At 34.2% G+C, this 23,178-nt stretch overlaps 2 protein-coding genes across 2 annotated transcripts in view; both read right to left on the bottom strand.

Moving 5' to 3' along the window:
• Positions 1-1,912, bottom strand: part of LOC107713555 (sorting nexin-2-like) — a gene marked incomplete at its 5' end in the record, with an annotated part of 15,176 nt that extends 13,264 nt beyond the window's left edge. Inside the window, 2 exons of the mRNA XM_016519104.1 lie at positions 660-765; positions 1,853-1,912. Of these exons, the coding sequence (XP_016374590.1) occupies positions 660-765; positions 1,853-1,912 (166 nt within the window). The remainder of the gene's footprint in view (positions 1-659; positions 766-1,852) is intronic.
• Positions 1,913-4,794: 2,882 nt separating this feature from the next.
• On the bottom strand, positions 4,795-18,634 carry LOC107713554 (synphilin-1). The gene is made up of 10 exons (XM_016519102.1): positions 18,621-18,634; positions 17,891-17,961; positions 15,753-15,810; positions 13,875-14,395; positions 12,036-12,229; positions 11,604-11,703; positions 10,945-11,070; positions 8,556-8,683; positions 7,708-7,773; positions 4,795-5,919 (listed from the first exon to the last, which is right to left on the bottom strand). The coding sequence occupies exons 2-10, from the start codon at positions 17,945-17,947 to the stop codon at positions 5,202-5,204; spliced, it is 1,968 nt and encodes a 655-aa protein (XP_016374588.1). The 5' UTR covers positions 17,948-17,961; positions 18,621-18,634; the 3' UTR covers positions 4,795-5,201.
• Positions 18,635-23,178: the final 4,544 nt, after the last annotated feature.

Here is a 23,178-nt window from a genome sequence, read left to right as displayed (position 1 = left end):
TATTTATTAAATATATTTATTTATAATATACATTTTATGAATATAAACATAAACATGTAAATACATGTAAATATTTTCAAAATATATACTGTATGTGTGTGTATTTATATATACATAATAAATATACACACAGTACACACACATATATTGTGTAAACAAAAACTTTTATTTTGTATGCGATTAATCGGGATTAATCGTTTGACAGCACTAATATATATCTAAACATTCTTGAATCAAGATGCATTTACTGCACAAGTAAAATGATTTAGTTGTGCTGCTTCATATCTTTTTTTAAGGAATCAAAGATGAATAGAAAGTTCAAAAGAACAGTATTTATTTGCAAGAGAAACATTTTGTAACATTATAAATGCCTACTGTCACCTTTGATCACTTTAATGCATCAATGATGAATAAAAGTATTAATTTCTTTCATTAAAAAAAAATATATATCGCACTGACCACAAACATCTGAACAGCATTATATGTGACATCACTGTTCTGCTGTGAGCCAATAGAAACAGAGCATTCTCAAAACTATCCAATCCTGAAGCTCCACGTTCTGAATATGTAAATGGCTCATTACTGGATCGGAGACGGATTGTAACATCTACAGACTCTGAGAACGCGTTATAATCAAACCCGATTCTAGAACCACAGACCAGCGAAGAGGTCGTCGGGGTCGTCGTCCAGCAGCATGGGCTCGGCTTTGGGTCCGTTAGAGCCGGGGCTGATGTCTTCTGCAGACAGACGAGCCGCTTCTGGAGACTGAGAGAGAAAACACACAGCGAGCGCTTTCAGCAGAGACTAAACAACACCAGGCCACAGGAGACTAACTAAACCACATCAGGACATCCCAAAACTGTAAATAATCTAAACCTAACAATATTACTCTAATAAGACTTATAATAATATATTACAAAATAATATTATAATTTTAATAATATATAATATTAAATTATATAATAATATAATTGTAATTATTTTAATAAGATATATAATTATTACAAGCTTTGTAATGGAATGTTTTCTTTTTTACTTTGCGTCCAACTTTCTTCAGTAGATCTACAGAAACTAATACAGCCATGTAGATGTTGTTACTGTGACGCTCGCTCTCTGCTCGTCACACACTCCAGCAGCTCATTAAAGTTAATGTTCACACAGTGTCTCTCACAGGACAGACTCATGACCAGAAGCACAGGGAATAGTGTGAAGGGTCTCAGAATCTGCATCACATCAGCAGATATGAGTTCATTTCACATAAGCATGTGCTGGCTCTATTTTGCTTCAATAGCACGTCTCTTCTTTCTGTTTAGTGGAAAGAAATCATCCAAAACACACATTTAAGTGTTTATTTTATTGCACTTTTATATATATATGCGTCTGTAGATTTCATATTTGTTCATTTTACTTAATCAAAATAACCCAACTGCAGTGTGATTGAGATTAATTGGAATGCACAATGAAAACATGTTTTTGAAAATTAACTCTTCTTTCGTTGGTGAGAAGCTATATTCGGTTTATAGCCATTCTCATGAGTTTTACTCTAGCTTTGGCTTCCTCGCGTTATCAATTGCTGAAAGTGAATCTAATGTAAACAGAACAAGCTTCTAATGTGAAATGATGTCTGCGCTGACGCGACGCAGTGTTGATGTGCGGAGAGCCCTGCTGCGCATGCGCGCTCGCATCTCTACTCTCGTAATTCAATGAAATCTGTCAGAATCAGATGGAAATACGCCGCTGATGTTTGGCTGATTATGAATATTGATTTGTGATTAGAGAGTGTGAGCAGAAGGGCGTGTCGATCCGCTGCGGTGGTCGGTGAAGGGGACCGTAGCGCGCAGCTTTGTCTCACCTCCATCGCGCTGACGAACAGATCCTCCTCGCCCTCCGTCTGCGCGGAGCCCGACAGCACACACACACGCACACACACACACACACAGTTTGAGTTTTAAACTGTTTTACTGGTTAATTGCACCAGAAGACTCAACTAATTGGTTGAAATCAGATCAGAGTCAGATTAATCAAGTTCTGATCAAACATTCCTGTTCATTTTTCCTTACATTTTTATTATATTTTGACGTTTGACTTAGATTATAGGTAACAAAATGCTTTCTCCATGTTCAGGTTTGACTATAATAATGCAAAAACTGACACTTCAGATTAACATTTAAAAAAAATCTAAACTTTGACAATGAAATGTAAAACCTAATAAAAGTAAGCAATTCTGTCAGAAAACACTGTTCCTATACACTATATAGTCTTCTACAGTGTTAAACCATGGTATTAGCTATGTGTTCTTTGTTTCTTTCCACCAGATGGCAACCACCAGCCACTTTTTCATCTGAAAGTGGAAGTTTATGCAAGTAAAATGAATTAATTTTGTTTTAAAACTTTTCAGAGTAATATTTAGAAATAAATATGTAGGTTTCATAAATGTGGACTGTTTTTGAGCAATTATGAGTCATAAATTCAAAGGAACTCAATTAAATTTCATTCCAATGGGGTTAATACTGGTAATTTTCAGATTATATGTTCTTATAAATTTCATACAATTACATATTCAAATCAAATTTCTCGTCAATATTGAAAAAAACTATGTTTTTTTTTTTTGCATCCCAGATGGCAACCACCAGCCACTTTTTCATCTGAAAGTGGAAGTTTATGCAAGTAAAATGAATTAATTTTGTTTTAAAACTTTTCAGAGTAATATTTAGAAATAAATATGTAGGTTTCATAAATGTGGACTGTTTTTGAGCAATTATGAGTCATAAATTCAAAGGAACTCAATTAAATTTCATTCCAATGGGGTTAATACTGGTAATTTTCAGATTATATGTTCTTATAAATTTCATACAATTACATATTCAAATAAAATTTCTCGTCAATATTGAAAAAAACTATGGTTTTTTTTTTTGCATCCTAGTTTTTTGGTGTGGTTTATGTGTAATTTGAAATAAAGAATTTCTTCATTTTTTAATTGATAAAACAGGGGTGCAATCTTAAAAATAAAGGTGCTTAAAAGGTTCTTCACAGCGATGCCATTCAGCCAAAGGCTCAGCCAATCAGAATCAAGCACCGGAACTCTCCGCTTTATAATAAACCATTTAGACAAAAAAGGTTCTTCTATGGCATCGGGAAGCGTCTTTATTTTCAAGATTTTGATTTTGTTTTCACATTCACTCATTAATCTGAAGTTGCTGATTTGTTTCTAGTTTTAAAAAGTTATGACCATTTAATAAAACAACAATCCTTAGTTCCAAACAGACACAGAATGCAAAAATATTATCCAGATTTTGAGGGTTAATTTCATGTGAATGGACGTGAGTGTGTCGATGCTGTTTGCAGCTCACATCTGATGGAGCAGGAACAGAAGCGGCACAATTAAAGGTTGATTGCATTATTATCCCTCATCTGGGTCACGGCACCAATTAATGCGCGAGATTGTCACCGTTCTGGCAGAAACCTTTCCCCATCGTTCAGCAGAGAAAGTTTCCCGCAGCTGTTTTCCGGCGGCATTAACCGCTGTCATCCAGAAACAACAGCAGCCCAGCGGTGTCAATTATATTTGATTGACTGAGTAAAGCAGCACACAAATAAGCCCAAACAATGGACACAAAAATCTATAGACGACTCTCCTCCTGTCAAATCAAGCGCTCGTCTGCTCCATTTTCATGCTGCACAACAGCCTTAAACTCTGTCTCTCTCGCTCTCTCTGTGCGCCTGTCTCTCTCTCTCTCTCTCTCTCTCTCTCTCTGTGCGCCTGTCTCTCTCTCATCCGGCTCCAATTAAAGCTGCTGTTTCAGAGCCGAGCACACTTCTGCCGCCCTGCAAACGAGCTCTAATTCATCAGCACATATCGGCTCCTGGAATAAAATATTCTCCTTTCACGAGCACTAAACTCGGCTCAAACTCGCTCACGTTCAGATCGGAGCAAATATCCCTCATTCTCGTGCTTCACTCCTCTCTTGAATAAATGCATCTGCTAAACGCATCAATGTAAAACGCGCACTAATGCATGTGTGAATAGTCGAACAGGGCTTCAGTTTCATGCAGAAATGGCAAGACGTCTTGTTTTCTGATAAATGGATCAAAATGAAGTGAGTTTATGAGCTAAAAATCAACTTAATTCAAAGCGAAAACATGTTTTCATTCCCCACTGGCAGAAAAACAAGACTTCAAATCCTCATTTTGCATCTCCAGTAAATGCCTTTTCAGTGAATGATGTTTAGATTTTTGTACTGGAAAACAAAGAGATTATTTTTTTGGCAATGCATGCAACATTTAATGCCAAAACTTTATCAAATGTGTCCTTTGAGCACAAAAGCAGTGTTAAGTCGCTGGGGTATATTTGTAGCAATAGCCAACAATACATTGTATGGGTCAAAATTATACATTTCTCTTTTATGCCAAAAATCATTAGGATATTAAGTATTAAATATTAAATATTTTGTAAATTTCCTACCGTAAATATATCAAAACTTAATTTTTGATTAGTAATATGCATTGCTAAGAACTTCATTTGAACAACTTTAAAGATGATTTTCTCAATATTTAGATTTTTTTGCACCCTCAGATTCCAGATTTTCAAATAGTTGTATCTCGTCCAAATATTGTCCTATCCTAACAAACCACACATCAATGGAAAGTTTTGGAAAAATTGACACTTAACTTAACTCCAGGGTCACAATTTAAGACTTTCTGCTCTGATTTAAGACCTTAATTTGTGGACCTGCATAAACGCTGTCGAATATTTTCTTGATTCATTAACTGAATGTTTTTCTTTCCTCGTTTGACAATTAGCTCAGTTGAAAACGTCTTTATTTCAATCGCCAAATGTCGTTACAATGATTCCAATAATATAGTGTTTCTTGCATTCAAACATAATAGTTAAATTATAAATCCACACTTTAATAACTCAAAACAATACAGATTACATATAAAACGTATCAGAGTTTTGAAATCAATCAGAAACTGAAGGTGCAGCGTTGGATCCACCGAATCATTTAATGAAGAAGACGATTTGTTCGCTCGTTTGTTCACTGTATGGCTGCTTGTTTTTGATTATTGAGTCTGTACAAAATCACAGTATTGCAAAGTTACAATTTCAAAACGCACATGAAAGCGTGTTCTTATGTGCACAGCAAATAGTGTGGAAAAGATGCACCTGGTTTCTAAAGAGTCTGGATTTGGATCGGTTAGTTTTAAACAGCGCTCGCCTTGCTTCTGCTCTTGGATTCGCTCTTCTTCCCGGCGTGTTTGGCGGCGCTCTGAGCGTTGTTGTTGTTGCTGTTCTGGTTTCCGCTCAGGGTTTCCATTATGGAGCGAAACGTCCCAAACGCTCGTTTGCTGGGTTGGACTTTGGCGTCCGGCGCTGGTCCGTCTTTCCGCGGCGGCTCGTCAAACGTGACTCTCAGTTTGAGGTTCTGCGAGGTTTTCCTGCGAGAGGACGGCGACTTGAGGGCGCTTTTGGGACTCGTGGTGACCTTCTGGCCGTCGGGAAGCTCTTCGGGTTTGGTTTCTGAGTCGCTGTGGTCTGACGACGGAGACGGGTTGCAAACGTCCACGGATTTGGGAGTTCTGTGCGTTAAGGAGAACTTGTGCTTGTTTTCGTCGGGCTCTGCGATGGACAGCTGCGTGGGCCGCTCGGGTCGGGACGGTTTGGACTCTTCCGCGTCCGATTCGCTGAGCGAACGCTGCATGATCTGCTTGAGATGCGCCAGCTTGAGTTCCCGCCTCTCGCCCGGCCCCAGCCGCCTCATTGGTCCGGCTCCAGGCCCCGCCCCTGGCTCCGCCTCTCCGTCCGCCAGCTTGCTCAGGACAGCATCTGAGTCCATGTGTCTCTGCTTCAGCGTCCACTGACCGTCATCAGGAGCCGCTTCGGCCGTCAGCATCATCTCAGGCCACGACTCCACATGAGAGCTGAGGAGACGCACAGAGAAAATGCAAAAAATTATTCTCTTGCTTAGTGTTTCTGTCTTGTGTTCTAGTATAAATATCTAAACATTCTTCAATCAAGATGCATTTACTGTACAAGTAAAATTGTTTAAGATATTATGTCTTGTTTTCTGTAAAAACATGCAAAAATTTAAAACAAGCAAAAATGCGGTAAGAAAAATAATCGTAATTCAAAAGCTAAACAAGATTATTTTTCTTGCCCCATTGGCAGATATTTTTGCTTGTTTTAAACAAAAACTAACTACATTTTGATTATTATTTTAGAAAACAAGACTTAATATCTTAAATCATTTTATTTGTCAAGTAAATGCATCTTGATTCAAGAATGTTTAGATATTTAACATTCAAACAATATTAAGTAAGAAAATCATTTTTTGCAGTGTTCTGTGTTGTCCATTGTAATTTTTCTGGACTTTTAGTGGTTTAACTCATTTTTAAATAATGAAATTATGTCTAATTAATTGAATTCACAATAGTTTAACAATTTAATAATTTATTCAAATTTTAACAATAATAGTACCTTATGAAATGTGTTTTATTTTTCCTAAATTCCGCATCTTCTGTTGTAATTTTTCTGGACCTGTAGTGGTTTAATTAATTAAATTTTAGTAACTGAAATTATGTCTAATCAATTAAATTCATAAAGGTTTAACGTTTTAATATACAATAATAGTGCCGTAAAAGTTGTGCTTTACTTTTCCCTAATTCTGTGTTTTCTGTTGTTATTTGTTATGGACTTTTTGTGGTTTAATTCAATTTCATTTGAAAAAAATGTCTAATCAATTGAATTCATAAAAATAGCAATTTAACAATTTATTAATATTTTAACAATAACGGTGCTTTAAGAAATGTGCTTTTCTCCCCTAATTCTGTTTTTTGTTTTATATTTTTTTGGATTCCATTTTAACGGTTTAATTACATTTAAATAACGAAAAAGGACATCAAATCAACTAAATTAATAACAGTTCTTAACAATTTATTAATATTTTAAAAATAATAGTGCCCTATGAAATGTGTTTAATTTATAAATTTTTCGGATTACGTTTTAATGAAATTTCCATCAAAAAGGATGTGTAATCAACTGAATTCATAAAGCTTTTGAATTTATTTAAATTTCTTTTAATTTATATATGTTAACAATAATAGTGCCCTATGAAATGTGTTTTATTCTTATAAGGTTTGTTTTTTCTGGATTCTGCGTTTTACGATTTAATATAAACTTATCAAAAACGGCGGTAAACAACAACAAAAAAGCATAAAACCATAACAATTTAATTAATCTTGTAAAATGTAATCAAATGAATTTGAAAGAACGCGTTTATTTTTTTTGGCAAACTGTTTAAATTAAAACATGATCAAAAATGGTTAAACATAAATATTATTATTGTTATTACTACTTTAAGAAGTACATTCTATCTTTCTGATAATTTCTTCAATTTAAACTAAACTTTTATTTTGTCTGCTTCTTAGAAAGGCCTTTGAGTTTCTGTGTGTTTTAATAAATTGTATTATTATTATTACTATACACATTTTTGTTGTTACTAAGTACATTCTACTGTGCAATACTAATATATTTCTGTCATAATTTCAAGTTAAACCAAACTTTTATTTTGTCGCGTTGTCATGACGATCTTTGAGTTTCTGTGTGTATCTGACCACAATTTTCTTCAATGAAAGGGTGGAGCCAAAATCCCCTCCTTCTGTCTGTCAGACATTAATCAGAGATATGAGCAAGCATCTGTAATGTCAGACCTGAGCTCGTGTGTCTGCAGCAGCAGATGAAGCTGGTTCTGTAGAGCGACTCGCGCCGTCGTTTGTCTGTCAAAGTCAGAAACACACACACACACACGCTCAGGTCACTCAGCGCTCATGTTCGTGAAACACATCATTCATTCATGTATTTCATGTATTTACTAGGCTGAGACAAAGAGTAGTTTTTTGTGGATCTCAGACATCTTGTTGGCTTATTTTCTTTTATTAAGTCAGACAAATAGGAGGGCGCCAGATCATTTAAGGATTTAAAAACAAATAACAAACGCACTGGTAACCAGTTTAAAGTCTTTACCACATATGAAGAATTACAGCAGTCCAAACACGATAAGACCGGGGCATGCGTGGCTCTCTCAAGATCTTTAAACGATAACCAAGACTTAACTCTAGAGAGAAGTTTTAACTGAAAAAAAAAACTTGACTTTACTACTGTGTTAATCTGTTGATCAAATTTGAGGGAGGTTTCTAAGGGGACTCCCAAATTTTTCACAGTTGGTTTAATGAAGGAGTTCAAATATCCCAAATTATGGTTTACATTAGCCTTATTCACCTGAGGCACAAATACGATAACTTCTGTTTTACTAGAATGTAAGCATACAAAAAAGTTAAAGACATCCAAGATCTAATGTCCTCTAGACACGCATCCAATTTGTGGCCCTGCATCACAAAAGCAGTCATATGCAGCACAGGTATATTTGTAGCAACTATTTATTCAGCTTTCAGATGATGCATACATCTCAATTTCACAAAAGTGACCCTTATGACTGGTTTTGTGCTCCAGGGTCACATATCTAATGTTCTCTAGACATCAGCTGAATGAAGGCTCTTACTCGTGCAGCTGTTTGGTGAGTTTGACCACCTGCGAGGCCAGAGACATGCAGGTCTCCACCACCACCAGATACCTGGAGCAGGTGCTGTGACCCTGCCGCTCGGCATTCTGGGACGGACGCTCGCCCTGCTGGTTATTAACTTATATATCTAGCCCATACAAGTATGTATATTTATGTATGTGTATTAAGTAGGCATGCTCCACACGGAATTTCTTTTAAAGGGGTCCTATTATGCTCTTTCACAAAGTCTTGATTTTGTTTTGGGGATGTACTAAAACAGGCTCTCATACTAGGTTGTTCGAAATTTTTCACATATTTTACATTATTACAACACCTCTCTCCCCAGTCTGGCATGAACGGCTCGAATAGTTCCTGTATCAAATGAAGGCCCGCCTTCTGAAATACGAAACGTGCTGTGATCGGTTAGCTGGGCCAGTGTGTGCTGTGATCGTGGGATGTAATCTGGCAGATGGCAACCAATAGAACAACAGTAATTCCTATTGGAATAATGCCCAAAACAAAAATGAATTTTGTAATGGTTTAATGGAAACTATACGAATTTCTGTGATGGTTTCTATTGTTTTTTTCAGCAGGGTAATGATACCCATACTGTGCTGCACATTATTGGCATATTGAGCTGAAGCTTGACTTTGCAAATTTAAAATCGCAAATCAAATCGCAATCGCAATATCTGTCAAAAAAAATCGCAATTTGATATTTTCCCCCAAATCGCACAGCCCTACTATGCAGGCTATTAATTAAGATTATTTTTCTTATCTCATTAGCAGATATTTTTGCTTGTTTTAAGCAAAAACTAACAAAATGTTGATACTTTTTTTTTTTTTTTTTTGAAAACAAGAATATCTTAAATAATTTTACTCGTCAAGTAAATTCATCTTGATTCAAGAATGTTATTTATACTAGAAAACAAGACAAAAACACTAAGAGAATCATTTTTTGCAGTGAAGAAAATATTATACAAAACTTATTGAAACAACCAGTCTTACTTTTCCAATACAAATAAGACCAATCTACCTGTTCATATCTATTATACCTTTTCAAACTATTTTAGAGGTGTAATAGTGACTTAAGTTTAGGGGGCATTGTTTTATAGTATTGCTTATTAAGTCGGTTATGTCTAATTATGCATTAGATTTTTACTTTATTTATTTTTAATTGCACTTCGTGTGAGTTTGCATGTGAAATTTTGTTGGTGGGTACAATGAAAGTTGTATTCATACAATAACAATAAAGAAATTCAATCCAATATCTGAATTTAAAAAGTTATGACCAGTCTTGAAGAAAAAAAAATTAGATGACTAACTTTTTAAGACTAGTCTAATCAGTGTATTCAAAGGTTGTCAACACTGGGTCTCATTTACTATTTTAATTATACTTTCAAATATAATTTATTACTGTGATCAAAACTGAATTTGATATTAATTCTGCATATGAATTGTAATATGCTGATGTATTATCAATGTTGGAAACAGTTGTGATACTTATTTTTTATTTATTTATTTTTTTAAACCTGTGACACTTTTTTCAGGATTCTTTGATGAATAAAAAGTTAAAAAGAGCAGCATTTATTTAAAATAGAAATCTTTTCTAACAATATACACTACCGTTCAACAGTTTGGGGTTAGTGTTTTTTTCTTTCTGTCTTTTTTGAAATAAATTAATACTTTTATTCATTGAGGATGCATTAAAAGAATCAAAAGTAACAGTAAAGTTACAAAAATGCTTTCTATTTCAAATAAATGCTGTTCTTTTGAACTTTCTATTCATCTGTGAATCCTGAGAAATAAAATGTATCTCAGTTTTCACAAAAATATTGTGCAGCACGACTGTTTTCAACATTGATAATAATCAGAAATGTTTCTCGAGCAGCAAATCAGCATATTAGAATGATTTCTGAAGATCATGTGACACTGAAGATTGGAGTAATGATGCTGAAAATACAGCTGCGCATCACAGAAATAAATTAGTTTAACAGATATTCACATAGAAAACAGCTGTTTTAAATTATAATAATATTTCACAATTTTTACTGTATTTCTGGTCAAATAAATGCAGCTTTGATGAGCAGAAGAGACTTCTTTCAGAAACATTAAAAATCTTACTGATCCCAAACTTTTTGGCAGTGTATTTTGTGTGTGATTTGTGTGTAGTTATTCTGCATTTAGAAAAAACATAGAAACAACTGAAATCACATGAACACTAAAACATTTATAGCACGAAAGCTTTTGATTTGAAAGCGTTTGTGCTCAGATTAGGTTGATGTGTGTGTCGTGTGGTCAGTGAATGAGAGCCAGTGTTAACAGCCCTGCGGCTCTCAGCAGAGCAACAGGAAATGGGAGGAGAGCTGCTTCCTGTCTCTCTCTCAGACCTGAACGCAGCTGAGATGTCCGCACTGAGCCGCCACATGCACCGCCGTGTTCCCGTTCTGATCCGCCTCGTCCAGAGAAATGGCCTGTTCCTGCATGAACTGCAGCAGCCACAGCAGCACCCGCTCCTGTAACACACACGTGATCGATGAGTGTGTGTGAGTGTGTGTGTGTGTGAGTGAGTAAGTGAGTGAGTTAGGGTTGAGCTGATAGACATCACGATGTTGAGCCGGCATCGTGATCCCCCCCCATACCCCTGGCAATCCGCCGCATCCCAATAACGTGTTCGGAAAGAAAATGACGTGTATACGGAACCCCTTAAGGGAATAAATACAAGATGGGAGGAAAATATATAGGCTATTTCAATATTTTCCCTCGCAGTATATCAGAGAGAGTGTGTGTGTGTGTGTGTGTGAGAGAGAGAGTGTGTGTGTGTGTGTGTGAAAGTGCATGTTTCACTGCATGTTCTTTCACATGCAGTGAAAGAACACTCTAAATGCGCACTAATCTAGACTTCACATAATGTAGGGGTGTGCTTTCTAGGGGTGTTTTGTTTGGTTTTTGCAAAATACTTGTTAATGTCAAATTGCACATCGTTAAAACAACAATTACGATATTATCGCAGATTATATATATTACACACCCCTAGTATGTTGCTCACCTGTCCGTGTCTCGCGGCGTAGTGGATGAGGCTGGGATGCTCACGAGTGCACACACACACACACACACACACACACACACACACACACACACACACACACACACACACACAAAGACAGACACACACACACACACACAAGACACACACACACAAATATACTTATACTCTACTACTTGTTTTTTATGAATGTGTTTTGTCATAGATTATGATTCTATATTTTTTCGTTTGTTATTTTTCTTTATAATGAAGTTGTCTATATTTAGTAGATTGTTTGTAACACACAAAAGAGTGTTTATCAGATCAACACACATAGAAATTCTACACTGATTTTAAAAAAAAAACACTGCGCTGGTGTCGGATCGATGATTTTTGTGATCAGATTGGTTCTGATAAAGTGTCATCGAGCCAGCTCTAGTTCCCATCTGCGGTGTGTGAGTGTGTGGTACCCTGACGGCGAGGCCTGCGGGCGTCAGCTGCTGTGTGTTGCGCTCGTTTAGACAGTCCTCGCCCATTAACGAGGTGAGGTGCTGCAGGCAGTCGGCGTGACCCTGAGCTGCAGACACATGCAGCAGGTTGTTCCCGTCCTCGTCTCGGATGCGCTCCAGGTTCTCCGCCGCCAGGTGAGGCTGCAGACACAATGATGAAACGGAGAATCGACATGTTCTTCATATTTACACATTAGTGACGCTGGAGTCTTAAGTCGCTGGGGTATATTTGTAGCAATAGCCAACAATACATTGTATGGGTCAAAATTATCCATTTACCGTAAATATATCAAAACTTAATTTTTGATTAGTAATATGCATTGCTAAGAACTTCATTTGGACAACTTTAAAGATGATTTTCTCAATATTTTGATTTTTTTGCACCCTCAGATTCCAGATTTTCAAATAGTTGTATCTCAGCCAAATATTGTCCTATCCTAACAAACCAAAAAATTGACCCTTATGACTGGTTTTGTGGTCCAGGGTCACATATGAGAGGTCACTCTACAATAAAAACACACTGCAAGTTTCAGAACTCAAATCTAACTTCCCAGTTTAACTCTCTGAGCCCCTTCATTTTTGGGTCACACCTGGTACCTTTGCAAAATGGCCGAAGCTTTGATATGAAACTTTTTCTTTTTTTTTTTTTTAAATCAGTGTAATAAATTTTTGTTCAATAATATTTTTTCTTTTTCATTTTGTATTTTGAGAAGATTTTACTTTACCAATTAATATTTATGCAATAAATATTAACCATTTTACCCATTTAATTTTTGTACTCATTTTTTTTATATAATTAATGCAGTATTTCAGGCTAAAACAGAAACTAGCTGTGTACTTTTTTCTGCATTATGGCTGATTTGTAGATTGCACACGCATGCTCTTAATGCATTGTGTTGCCTTCTTGAGCATCAGTAAATGTTTTCATCTTTTGTAATAGTTGTGTATGAGTCCCCCAATCGTCCTCCATGTGAAAAGAAGGATCTCAAAATCCTACAGTCACAGTCAAATATGCAGAAAATGCAATATTTAAAAAACAACACAGATTATTAAGATGAACGGGGTCATTTTGATAAATTCAGTTATTATTTTGTCTTGTGCTGTGGAGAATATATAAACATCTGTTATGTGAAATAGCTTATTCGGGACAGTTTTAAATAAACAATAACGTGCCGTTTTCATGATCCCTCTTATTTTGTTAAAATTAGTAACATTTTGCATATTCTGCAAACTTATGAGCACAACTGTATATACATATATATATATATATATGGGTCAAAGACATTAAAAGAAATTTACAAAAGTGATTTTATGTCCATAGAAAGCACTTTTAGCGGCTCTCTTCTGTAAATCAGGGGAAAATGTATCATATTTATTTTTTGCTCGGAAAAACAAAAACAAAATTGCAATTAAATTAAACAGAATTATTTTTATTTTTTGGGGGGGAGGGGGGGACAACAACAATTTAAAGCAGTATTACACTTCTTGTTTTTATGCTTAAACCCTTTTTCTTCTTTGACCTATATATATATATTTGGTTTTATTTATGTCTCCTGTCTATCTAGTGCTTCTATCGCAGTGCTTGAGCATCAAAACACACGAAATGCTGGAAAAGAGGCGTGGCTACGGTGTAATGAAGCCAGCCAATCACAGTGCGTTTCTGCCCGAGGACACGCCCCCTCAAATTGAGCGTTTCTCACAGAGATTGAAAATGAGGATGGAAAATGATCATTTTTATAAATATTGCAGCAAAAAAAAAAAAAGTTACTGACGGAGATGCTCTCACCAGCAGAGAGATCTGTCCTTCTCTCACGATGTTCAGGATGTTCTGCGTCTTCTTGTTTTCCTCGTCGGCTTCTCCAAGCGTTCTCCAGGGCTTGTCCTGCCTCGGGCCTGTGGCCGGCTGAAGAGGGGAGGCACTCGGGCCGCCGTCGGCTTTGTCGGACAGAAGAGCGTCCAGCTCTGATCCGTGAGCGCTCTGAGCCCTGAGACGGTCCTGATCCGCTGGCTTGGGCTGCCTGAGGTCGGGCTTTAGCGCTCTAGCCGCGGCGCTCCTCTTCTCGGACTTGATGTACGGCACGTCCAGGATCTCGTCCATGTCCAGGTCGTAGTGCTCCAGCTCTCCGAACAGCGGCAGGCCTCTGCTCTTGCTCTGGCCCTCGGTCTCCGGATCCGACTCCTGCGGCTGGTGTTTGAGCGGAGACACGCGCTTGACCGGACGGAACTTGCTGTAGACATCAGCGATGCCGGTGGGTTTGATTGCCGCTCCGCCGGACGCCGCGCTGCGAGCCCAGTTGATGGACGGAGCTGAAACACACCGTCGTGAACATCTTAAACACGGATACGAATGTGACGTCTGCTCTAAAGGAGTCAGGTTTACTTCTATAGTGCCTTTTTACAGCACAGTTTCTACTCTAATAATTAAATAAAAAATTTAATTTTAAAATAAAAACAAACTAGCAAACTAAAACACTGACTAAAAAATAAAAAATAAAATAAAAAATTTAAAAAATATATATATATATTTTTAAATAAATAAAACACTAAAATAATTATTTAAATAAAAACAGATTGTTACTAAGCAGCTTAACAGCAATAAGAAGACAACAGAATCGATGATTCTATAAACGGAAATTAAGTTGAATTAAGTTGAAATTAATCATTTTAAAATAAAAACAGACCATCAAAATAAAAAATAAATAAATAAATAAAAATTTAATAATTTTAAAATACCAATAAAACACAAAAAATTAATTCAATCAAATATTAAAAGCGGAGGTAAATTTTAAAATAAATATATAATTACTAAGCAGCTTAACAGCAATAAATAAAACAACAGAATCAATGATTCTATAAATTGAAATTAAGTTAAATTAAGTTGAAATTAATCATTTTAAAACAAAACCATCAAAATAAAACTCTCACTAAAATCAAATAAAAAAGTAGCATTTAAATAAATAATTTTAAAATATCAATAAAACAAAAACAAAAAACACTAAAAATGAATTAAATCAAATATTAAAAGCGGAATTAAATCTTAAAATAGATTGTTACTAAACAGCTTAACAGCAATAAATAATACAAAAGAATCAATTATTCTATAAATTGAAATTAAGTTGAATTAAGTTTAAATTAATAATTGTAATTAATTAATAATTAAAAATCAATGATTCTATAAATGCATATTTATAATTTAATATGCACTTCAAGCTGTTTAACTAGAGCAGTGTTTTCCAAAAGAGCTTCATGAGTTGATGAAAAGCTAATAATTAAGTCATAAAAATGAAAAGCTGTAATAAATAAATTTTTTAAAACCTAAAACAACAACTAAAAATCCAAACAAAACATTTGCACAAAATTAAATAAAAAAAACAATTTAAATATGTTTAAAAGAAAGACACTAAAAAAAAAAAACACTAAAATAGTACAAAGCAGACAAGAAAAGAACAGAAACATTGATGCAAACTTCATTAAATCTGACACAAATCCTCTACAGGAGACAAAGAATCATCATTCAGATCAATTCAGCTTCCATAACAGCATTAATCAACTATAAAACAAATTCAATTATATTTTTAAATCAAATTCGTTTAAAGCAGCTCTACAGAAGACAGTAGTGTCATAACTCAGCTCAATTCAGTTTCTGATTAACATGAACTCGTACCTTGTCTCTCGTCGTTCGCTGCATCGTGTCTCCGGCAGAGCTCGGGAATGCTCTTGTACTGAGATAGGAGACATCCGAAGGGTTAAAGATCATCGTCACACACCGATGCTACAAACATTACCCATGAGCCCCCGGGAAACCGTGTGTTATCATGCTGTTCCTGGAGCTCAACAAACTCATGAGTCTGACTTCCAGCAAACATCTGAGCAACTCAACGAAACCTTGAATTAACCGTAAGACCAACGAACACAGAGGAATAACGACTGTGATCTACGTAAACTCAATCCGATTAACGCATATTTAATGTTTAACATACACATTAAGATGTTTGACTAGAGCAGAAGAGAGCTGATGGAAAGCGAAGAATGAAGAATGAAATCATGAAAAAGGGGAAAGTTGAAAAAAATTATTAAATGAAACAGTTTACTTCAAATAACGTAAAATTTTAACAAATAAGTTTTAAATAAAAAACATATAAACAAAAATAAATAGGGATGTAACGATTAACTGCGAGCCGGTTGAAAATCGATTTTAAACATGTGACAAAAAAAGTGAATCGAATCGAATCGTGAGTTGAGTGAATCGTTACATCCCTAAAAATAAAACAAAAAACTGACTATTAATTCATAGAAATGACGTTGAAATAATTATTTTAAAATAAAAACAAACAAAATAAAACATTTACATGAATAAAATCATGAAAATTAAAAAACCAATATTTTTAAAATAAAAATAAAACATTTAATAAACATTAAATTGTTTGTGTCTAACGCTTCTGTGGCTATTTTCATGGTGAGAAAATGTACGGCTAAAACACTAAAACTGTATTTGGCTTTAAAAATCTCTTCAAAAGAGTTAACGGTATAAAAAAAATATTTCTTCACAGGATTAAAACCAGTCATTTGTTATTAACATAGGAACAGATTATTGGTTTTAAATCCATAGGAGGTACTGTATTAATTTCAAGGTCTGCAGATTATGCTTCTTTTGCAGCAGAACAGAGCCCAAATATTTCCTGATCATTTACTCACCTGTCATCCAAGATGTTCATGTCTTTTGTGGTTAAAAAGTATATACTTTTTATTTTTTAGAAAATGACGCTAGATAAGACTCTTATTCCTCGGCTGGGATCGTGTAGAGCTCTTTGAAGCTGCACTGAAACTGCATTTTTAGCCTTCAGCCCGTTGATCCCCATTGAGTCCACTATATGGAGAAAAATCCTCAAAAACCTTAATTTCTTTTCGACCGAAGAAAGAAAGACATGAACATATTGGATGACGCGGAGGTGAGTCAATTATCAGGAGATTTTTATTCTGGAAGTGAACTAATCCTTTAAATTGTAATGTTAAATTAAAATAAATAAATCAATTAAGGTAAAAATAAATCCAAACATTTATTAAAAATATGAAATATTTTATTTGTTTAACTGCATGTCATGTGACCATTAACTGATATCAGAGAGCGGTTAATTAAAGCATAAAAATGTAAAAATTTAAGTAAGTTTAAAATAAAACAAAAAACAAAATACTTACTAAAATTTATTAAATAAAAATGAAAAGTTGAAATAAAGGATTTTAAAATAGCAGCAAACTAAATAAAACACTTACTAAATAGTAATTTAATCATTAAACTGAAAAATTCAAATAAATATTTTTTTTAATTAAAAAAAAATGCTTACTAAAAATTAAATTAAATTCAAATAAATAAATTTTAAGATAAAAACTAATCAGAATAAAACACTTACTAAATAGTAATTTAATCATTAAACTGAAAAATTCAAATATTTTTTTTAATAAAAAAAAAATGCTTACTAAAAATTAAATTAAATTCAAATAAATAAATTTTAAGATAAAAACTAATCAAATTAAAACACTTAATAAAAAGATTAAATATTTAGTTTACTTGCATGTCACGTGACCATTAACTGACATCAGAGAACCATGAACACGCGAATGTGCAGATAATTTATTAAAATATAAAAAAATCTAAAGGGGACTTTGAGTAAATATTTTAGCCCAAAGGGGTTCAGCTGATGAAGAGTCTGATGTGACTCGGTGTTGTTCTGTGATCTGGATGCAGATCCATACAAACGTGAAACGGCCAAACAATCTGGGTGATTAATAAAGTCATAAACTCACAGGTAAATCATCAGTGAAGTCAATCTCATCCAGATCCAGGTATTCAGGAACGTCCATCTTCAGTCAGCATTCTGAGAACACACACACACACACACACACACACTACTGTACTACACTCATGTGACGTCACTCGGAGTGAATCAGAAACACAAAGAAGTGGGCGGGGCTTGAGCTCCTCCGTCAGCACGGGATTGGATGGTGGTAGTGTGGGCGTGGCTATCAGAGCTGAATGGTGAGTTTAATATAACTATAATTGAGTATCTAATTAACCACTGGTCAACATTAACCAGCAGATGACCTGGATGACCCGAGGTGAAAAGGAAAGTCGTTTCAGAGTTATTTACACTTTGATGAAAAATCATGTAACATTTTTTGTGTCCAGAATAAATGATGAATCGGTCAATAAGAGAAGAATCATGAAGATTGGAGTCACTGATGCTCATGATTCACATCAAACACAATGAATCGAGAACTGAGCGCGAAAAACAGACTGATGGATATTCATGAGATGATGATGATGATGATGAAGATGCATCTGTCTGTCAGTGTGTGTACAGTGTCCGTGTGTGTGTGTGTCTGTGTGTTTATCTCTGTCTGTGTGTCTTTTGTTTCTAGCTTTAGCTTTAGCATCTCTCAGATGATCTCCTCTCTCTCTCTCCGTGTTTCTCCGGTTTCCCGCCGGTGTATCGGTGTCTGGTGTCCTGTGTGTGTGTGTGTGTGTGTGTCGTACCTCGTTCCCGCTCCAGCAGAATGAGTTGGATGGTGACGCATGATTTTTTCTCATTTCAACTCTTGATGAAGGATCTAGAAAATAAACAATATATAAAATTAATTTCAGCTTTGACTGTCATTTTATAAAAAAAAAAAAAAAAAAAATCAACTTCCAGAAGAGATCAGATGTGCTAAAACATTAGTCACATTTAAATCTAGACTCAAAACTCTTCTGTTTAGCTGTGCATTTATTGAATGAGCACTGTGCGACGTCCCAACTGATTGCACTGTATTTTATGTATAATCATTTTCTATTTTTAACTGTTTTAAATTAATTTTAAATCTATTTTTAAATCATTTTCAAAGTTTGTAAATTCCTTGTTTTTATTGTTGTGATAATTTTTTATGATTATTTTAATTCCTTTTATGTAAAGCACTTTGAATTACCGTTGTGCATGAAATGTGCTATAAAAATAAACGTGCCTTGCCTTAACTAAATAATAACATTAATAAATAAATTGTAGATTAATTTGATTTAAAAATGACTTCAACGTGAGGACGTTTTGGAAGTTTTGTCAAATTAATTCACTTCTGGGTACAAATTTGTCCCCAGAATATGGTTAAGAAGTTTGAAAAAAACATTAAAGCAAACACACACCTTATGAAGGAGAAAGACTAAGTAAAGACAGATGTATAACTGCAGACTCACTCATATGTTTATTTTTTTTGCCAACATTTCAGCCTTGTCAAGATGCCACGAAAAAGGCTTGTTGCTGAAATGTTGGTTAAATATGAAATTTTTAAGTGAGAGTTATACATCTACCTTTACTAAGTAGGCACACACACACACACACAAACGTACTGAACACACACATTCATATTCTTCATTCAATTAATAAGAACACATGAATATTAAGAAAACATATTCTCATCTGCGTTTATTCAAGTTTGTGCCTCCTAATCTAAAGTGACATAATATCAATAGCACCTTTAAGAGGCTGAAAATATAAATATGTCTAAACATAAATCTGAAAACGCCTCTTATTAAATTTTTTGTTTTGCACACGTCATTAAAACTAAACCAAACTATTTGTAGAAACATTCCGATTAACATAGATATAAGTTGAAAACACCCTCGGCTCTTACAAAAAAAAAAAAAAAAGCAAGATAAAAACACTACAACTATGACTGGATGGAGTTTTATCATTATTTTACACTAATAAAGACAAAATGACACAATACTGTAAGGCTTCGCTGTGAAACTATTACCCAGCTAACAGAGAATGTTAATGTTTCTTAAAGGTTACATAAATGTTAGGACAAATCATTCTTAAAATAATGTTTATGGAACGTTCTTATAACATTATTCATATTTAATATGTGTTCTCTTAATGCTGAGGAAACATCCTTATGATGTTATTTGTACGCTCTCAGAACTTGTTCAGTAACTTTTTTCAGTAACAACAATAGAATGTTTCCAGATTGGAGTGTTCCTCTAATGTCTGAATAAAAAAACATTCTTTAAATATAAAAAAAGGATGATTTAAATGATGAGAGCACATTCAGATGTAACGTTCTCAAAATGTTTTTAAAATGTTACAATGGAATGTTTCACTAATGTTCACAAAACCTAGAAGAAATGTTCTTAATGTATAAAAATGGATGTGTTAGACATTTAGAAAACATTCAGAAATAACATTTTCATCATGTTTTCAAAATTGAATGTTTTTCTAACATTCACATAACCAAGAAAAAACTTTCTTTAAATATAAAAATAGATGTTTTGAACACTGAGAGAAACATTCAAATGTAACGTTCTCAAGGTTTTTAAAATGTTACAATGGAACGTTTCACTAATGTTTACACAACCGAGAAGAAACGCTCGTAATACTGGACGTTTTGAATGTTTAAAAAACACTTTGAAATATGTTCCATGAAGATATTTAGTAAATGTCCTACTGTAAATATATCAAAACTTAATTTTTGATTAGTAATATGCATTGCTAAGAACTTCATTTGAACAACTTTAAAGATGATTTTCTCAATATTTGGATTTTTTTGCACCCTCAGATTCCAGATTTTCAAATATTGTGCTATCCTAACAAACCATACATCAATGGAAAGATTATTATTCAGCTTTCAGCTGATGCATAAATCTCAATTTAAAGAAATTGACCCTTGTGACTGGTTTTGTGCTCCAGGGTCACAAATAAGGTTACGCTTTATTTTAAGGTGTGCTTGTTACAGTGTAATTATACATGTAAGTACTGTGTAATAACTAACTACATGTACTTACTATATGGTTAGAGTTCGGTTTAGGGTTACTTGCATGTAATTATGCATAATTTATTGTTATTATAATAGTAAGTACATGTAAGATGTGTAACAAGGACACCTTAAAATAAAGTGTTACCCAAAATAAATGTAACTGTAATCAGTTACAGCTACTAAGAAAAAATGTGTAATTAAATTAGTTACTTATGAAAATGTTAACGATTACAAAAGGGGTTGCATCTGAATATTTTCACACACATACAGATTTAATTGATTTCTTTCATAAATTACATCAACTGCTCTAAAATACGAGACACCAATGTTTCAGATACAGTAACTGTTTTATTTCCTATTTGGGTTTATGCATATGCTTTATTTTATTTTATTTGTTTTTTTTTTAAGATGAACTGTCCTGTCATAGCTATGCAAAGATTTGATTTCAAAAACAGTATCATCTCGTTATGATTTTAAATCTTTATTTAACTTTAATTACATTGAATAAAATATCAATTAATTACAATATTTTGTATAAAGTGTTTTGAATCATCACTATCCATTCCTTATTTTGTTAGATTTTTTAATGATCAAATACTGAGTAACAAAAATGCTTTCTATGTGTTCCCTTTCTAACAAGATTTTAATGTTTGACTGTAATCATAATGTAAAACCTGATACTTATCTAACCAACAATATCTAAACCTTGACAAAAAGTAGTCTTTTATAATGTCTAGATATAGATCTAAATGCAAAACCTAAAAAAATGAAGAAATTATGTCTAAAAAAAAGCCTCTGTATATATATAGGGTGCTAATACAAGAGGTTACGCAACATTACACAAGTTTACATTTTTTAATGCCTCCAGATGGCCCAATTCTCACTTCAAAAAATGGATTTGAAATGCCTTCGCTCTATTTTAATGTGAAATATTGCATTTATTTAAAAACAGTAAATAAATAAAGAATTTTTTTTTATTCTAATGGAGAAAATAGCTCATTAAAATTGTCTAAATATTGCATAGTATTATAAAATTCCCTCAAAATCATAAATGATAATCAAAAAAAAATTATTGAACAAAAATATATTACATTGATTTACCTGATGAAAAAAACTAAAAGTTACATTTCAAGGCTTCGGTCAAGGCAAGTGTGACTCCTAAACGAAGAGGGCCAGAGCGTTAAAGTAACTGAAATAGTTACACTACTTGTTACATTTTAAATAGGGTAACTTGTAATCTGTATCCAAAGTAACCTTCCCAACACTGCAGGCTGCGATGGAGAGAATCATTACAAGACGCCACACACACACGTTCTCAGTGGTTTGTGCTGCTGGAGGACGAGTGTGTGAGTGTGTGTTTGTGTGAAGCACTGGCTCGCTCTTGTCTGTATTGCTGGGTAATTACGCACCTGCATGTGAGACGTGCAAGCGTAGCGGCGGTAGTATCCGGGGTCACAGGACGTGTCTTCCAGACAGAAGCTAGCTTTATGGCCCTCGGCAACACACTGCTGTGTGCTGGAGTCCAGCAGGTCGTAGTGACAGAGCTCATTCATGCTGTGATAGTGACTGACCACAACAAAACATCAGCAGCAGCACACACCCACAGTCACATTATCAGTTATGCATATGCACTGCAAAAAATGATTGCAAGCAAAGATTTCAGAATATCTGCTAACGGGGCAAGAAAAATCATCTTGTTTAGCCTTTGAATTAAGATTATTTTTATTACCCCATTGGCAGATATTTTTGCTTGTTTTAAGCAAAAACAAGCAAAAGACTTTAGTCATTTTACTTGTACAGTAAATGCATCTTGATTCAAGAATGTTTAGATATTTATACTAGAACACAAGACACAAACACTAAGCAAGAGAATGATTTTTTGCAGTGTGCTTTTGTTCCTCTGCAACCTGATGTTTTGTGTTTATAACATCTTTTATGCAGTTTCCATCAAAGTCTGCAATCTTTTTGCCATCCAAAAGTTTTGGTTCATTATTGTTTCTGAAAGAGTTTATTATTAAGAGTTAATTGAGTTTATTGTTTATTAAAAGTTTCCATCTCTGCTGCTCACAAAGGCTGCATTTATTTAATCAAAAATACAGTAAAGATTGTTAAATATTATTAGAATTCCATCAAAGTCAGCAATCACTTTGCTGTGCAAAATTGTATTTGTGCTTCTGAAAGAAGTCTCTTCTGCTAACCAAGGTTGCATTTTTAAAATCAAAAATACAGTAAAAATGTGAAATCTTATTAGAATTTAAAACAGCTGTTTTCTATGTGAATATCTGTTAAACTGTAATGTATTTCTGTGA

Source organism: Sinocyclocheilus rhinocerous, unplaced genomic scaffold, assembly GCF_001515625.1.
Source record: "Sinocyclocheilus rhinocerous isolate Xijiao unplaced genomic scaffold, SAMN03320098_v1.1 scaffold1049, whole genome shotgun sequence".
NCBI classification, from domain to species: domain Eukaryota; kingdom Metazoa; phylum Chordata; class Actinopteri; order Cypriniformes; family Cyprinidae; genus Sinocyclocheilus; species Sinocyclocheilus rhinocerous.
The sequence above is the reverse complement of the archived record's forward strand: the minus strand, read 5'-3'. Positions and strand labels throughout refer to the sequence as shown.

What these genes read in the sequence shown, in the direction of transcription:
- LOC107713554 (XM_016519102.1), bottom strand. Translation starts at nt 17,947, where the DNA reads ATGGACGTTCCTGAATACCTGGATCTGGATGAGATTGACTTCACTGAT. An exon ending in GACATCTCAGCTGCGTTCAG is followed by an intron (nt 8,684 to 10,944) that starts GTCTGAGAGAGA and finishes GTTAATAACCAG; the next exon opens with CAGGGCGAGCGTCCGTCCCA. An exon ending in CTCACCAAACAGCTGCACGA is followed by an intron (nt 7,774 to 8,555) that starts GTAAGAGCCTTC and finishes TGACTTTGACAG; the next exon opens with ACAAACGACGGCGCGAGTCG.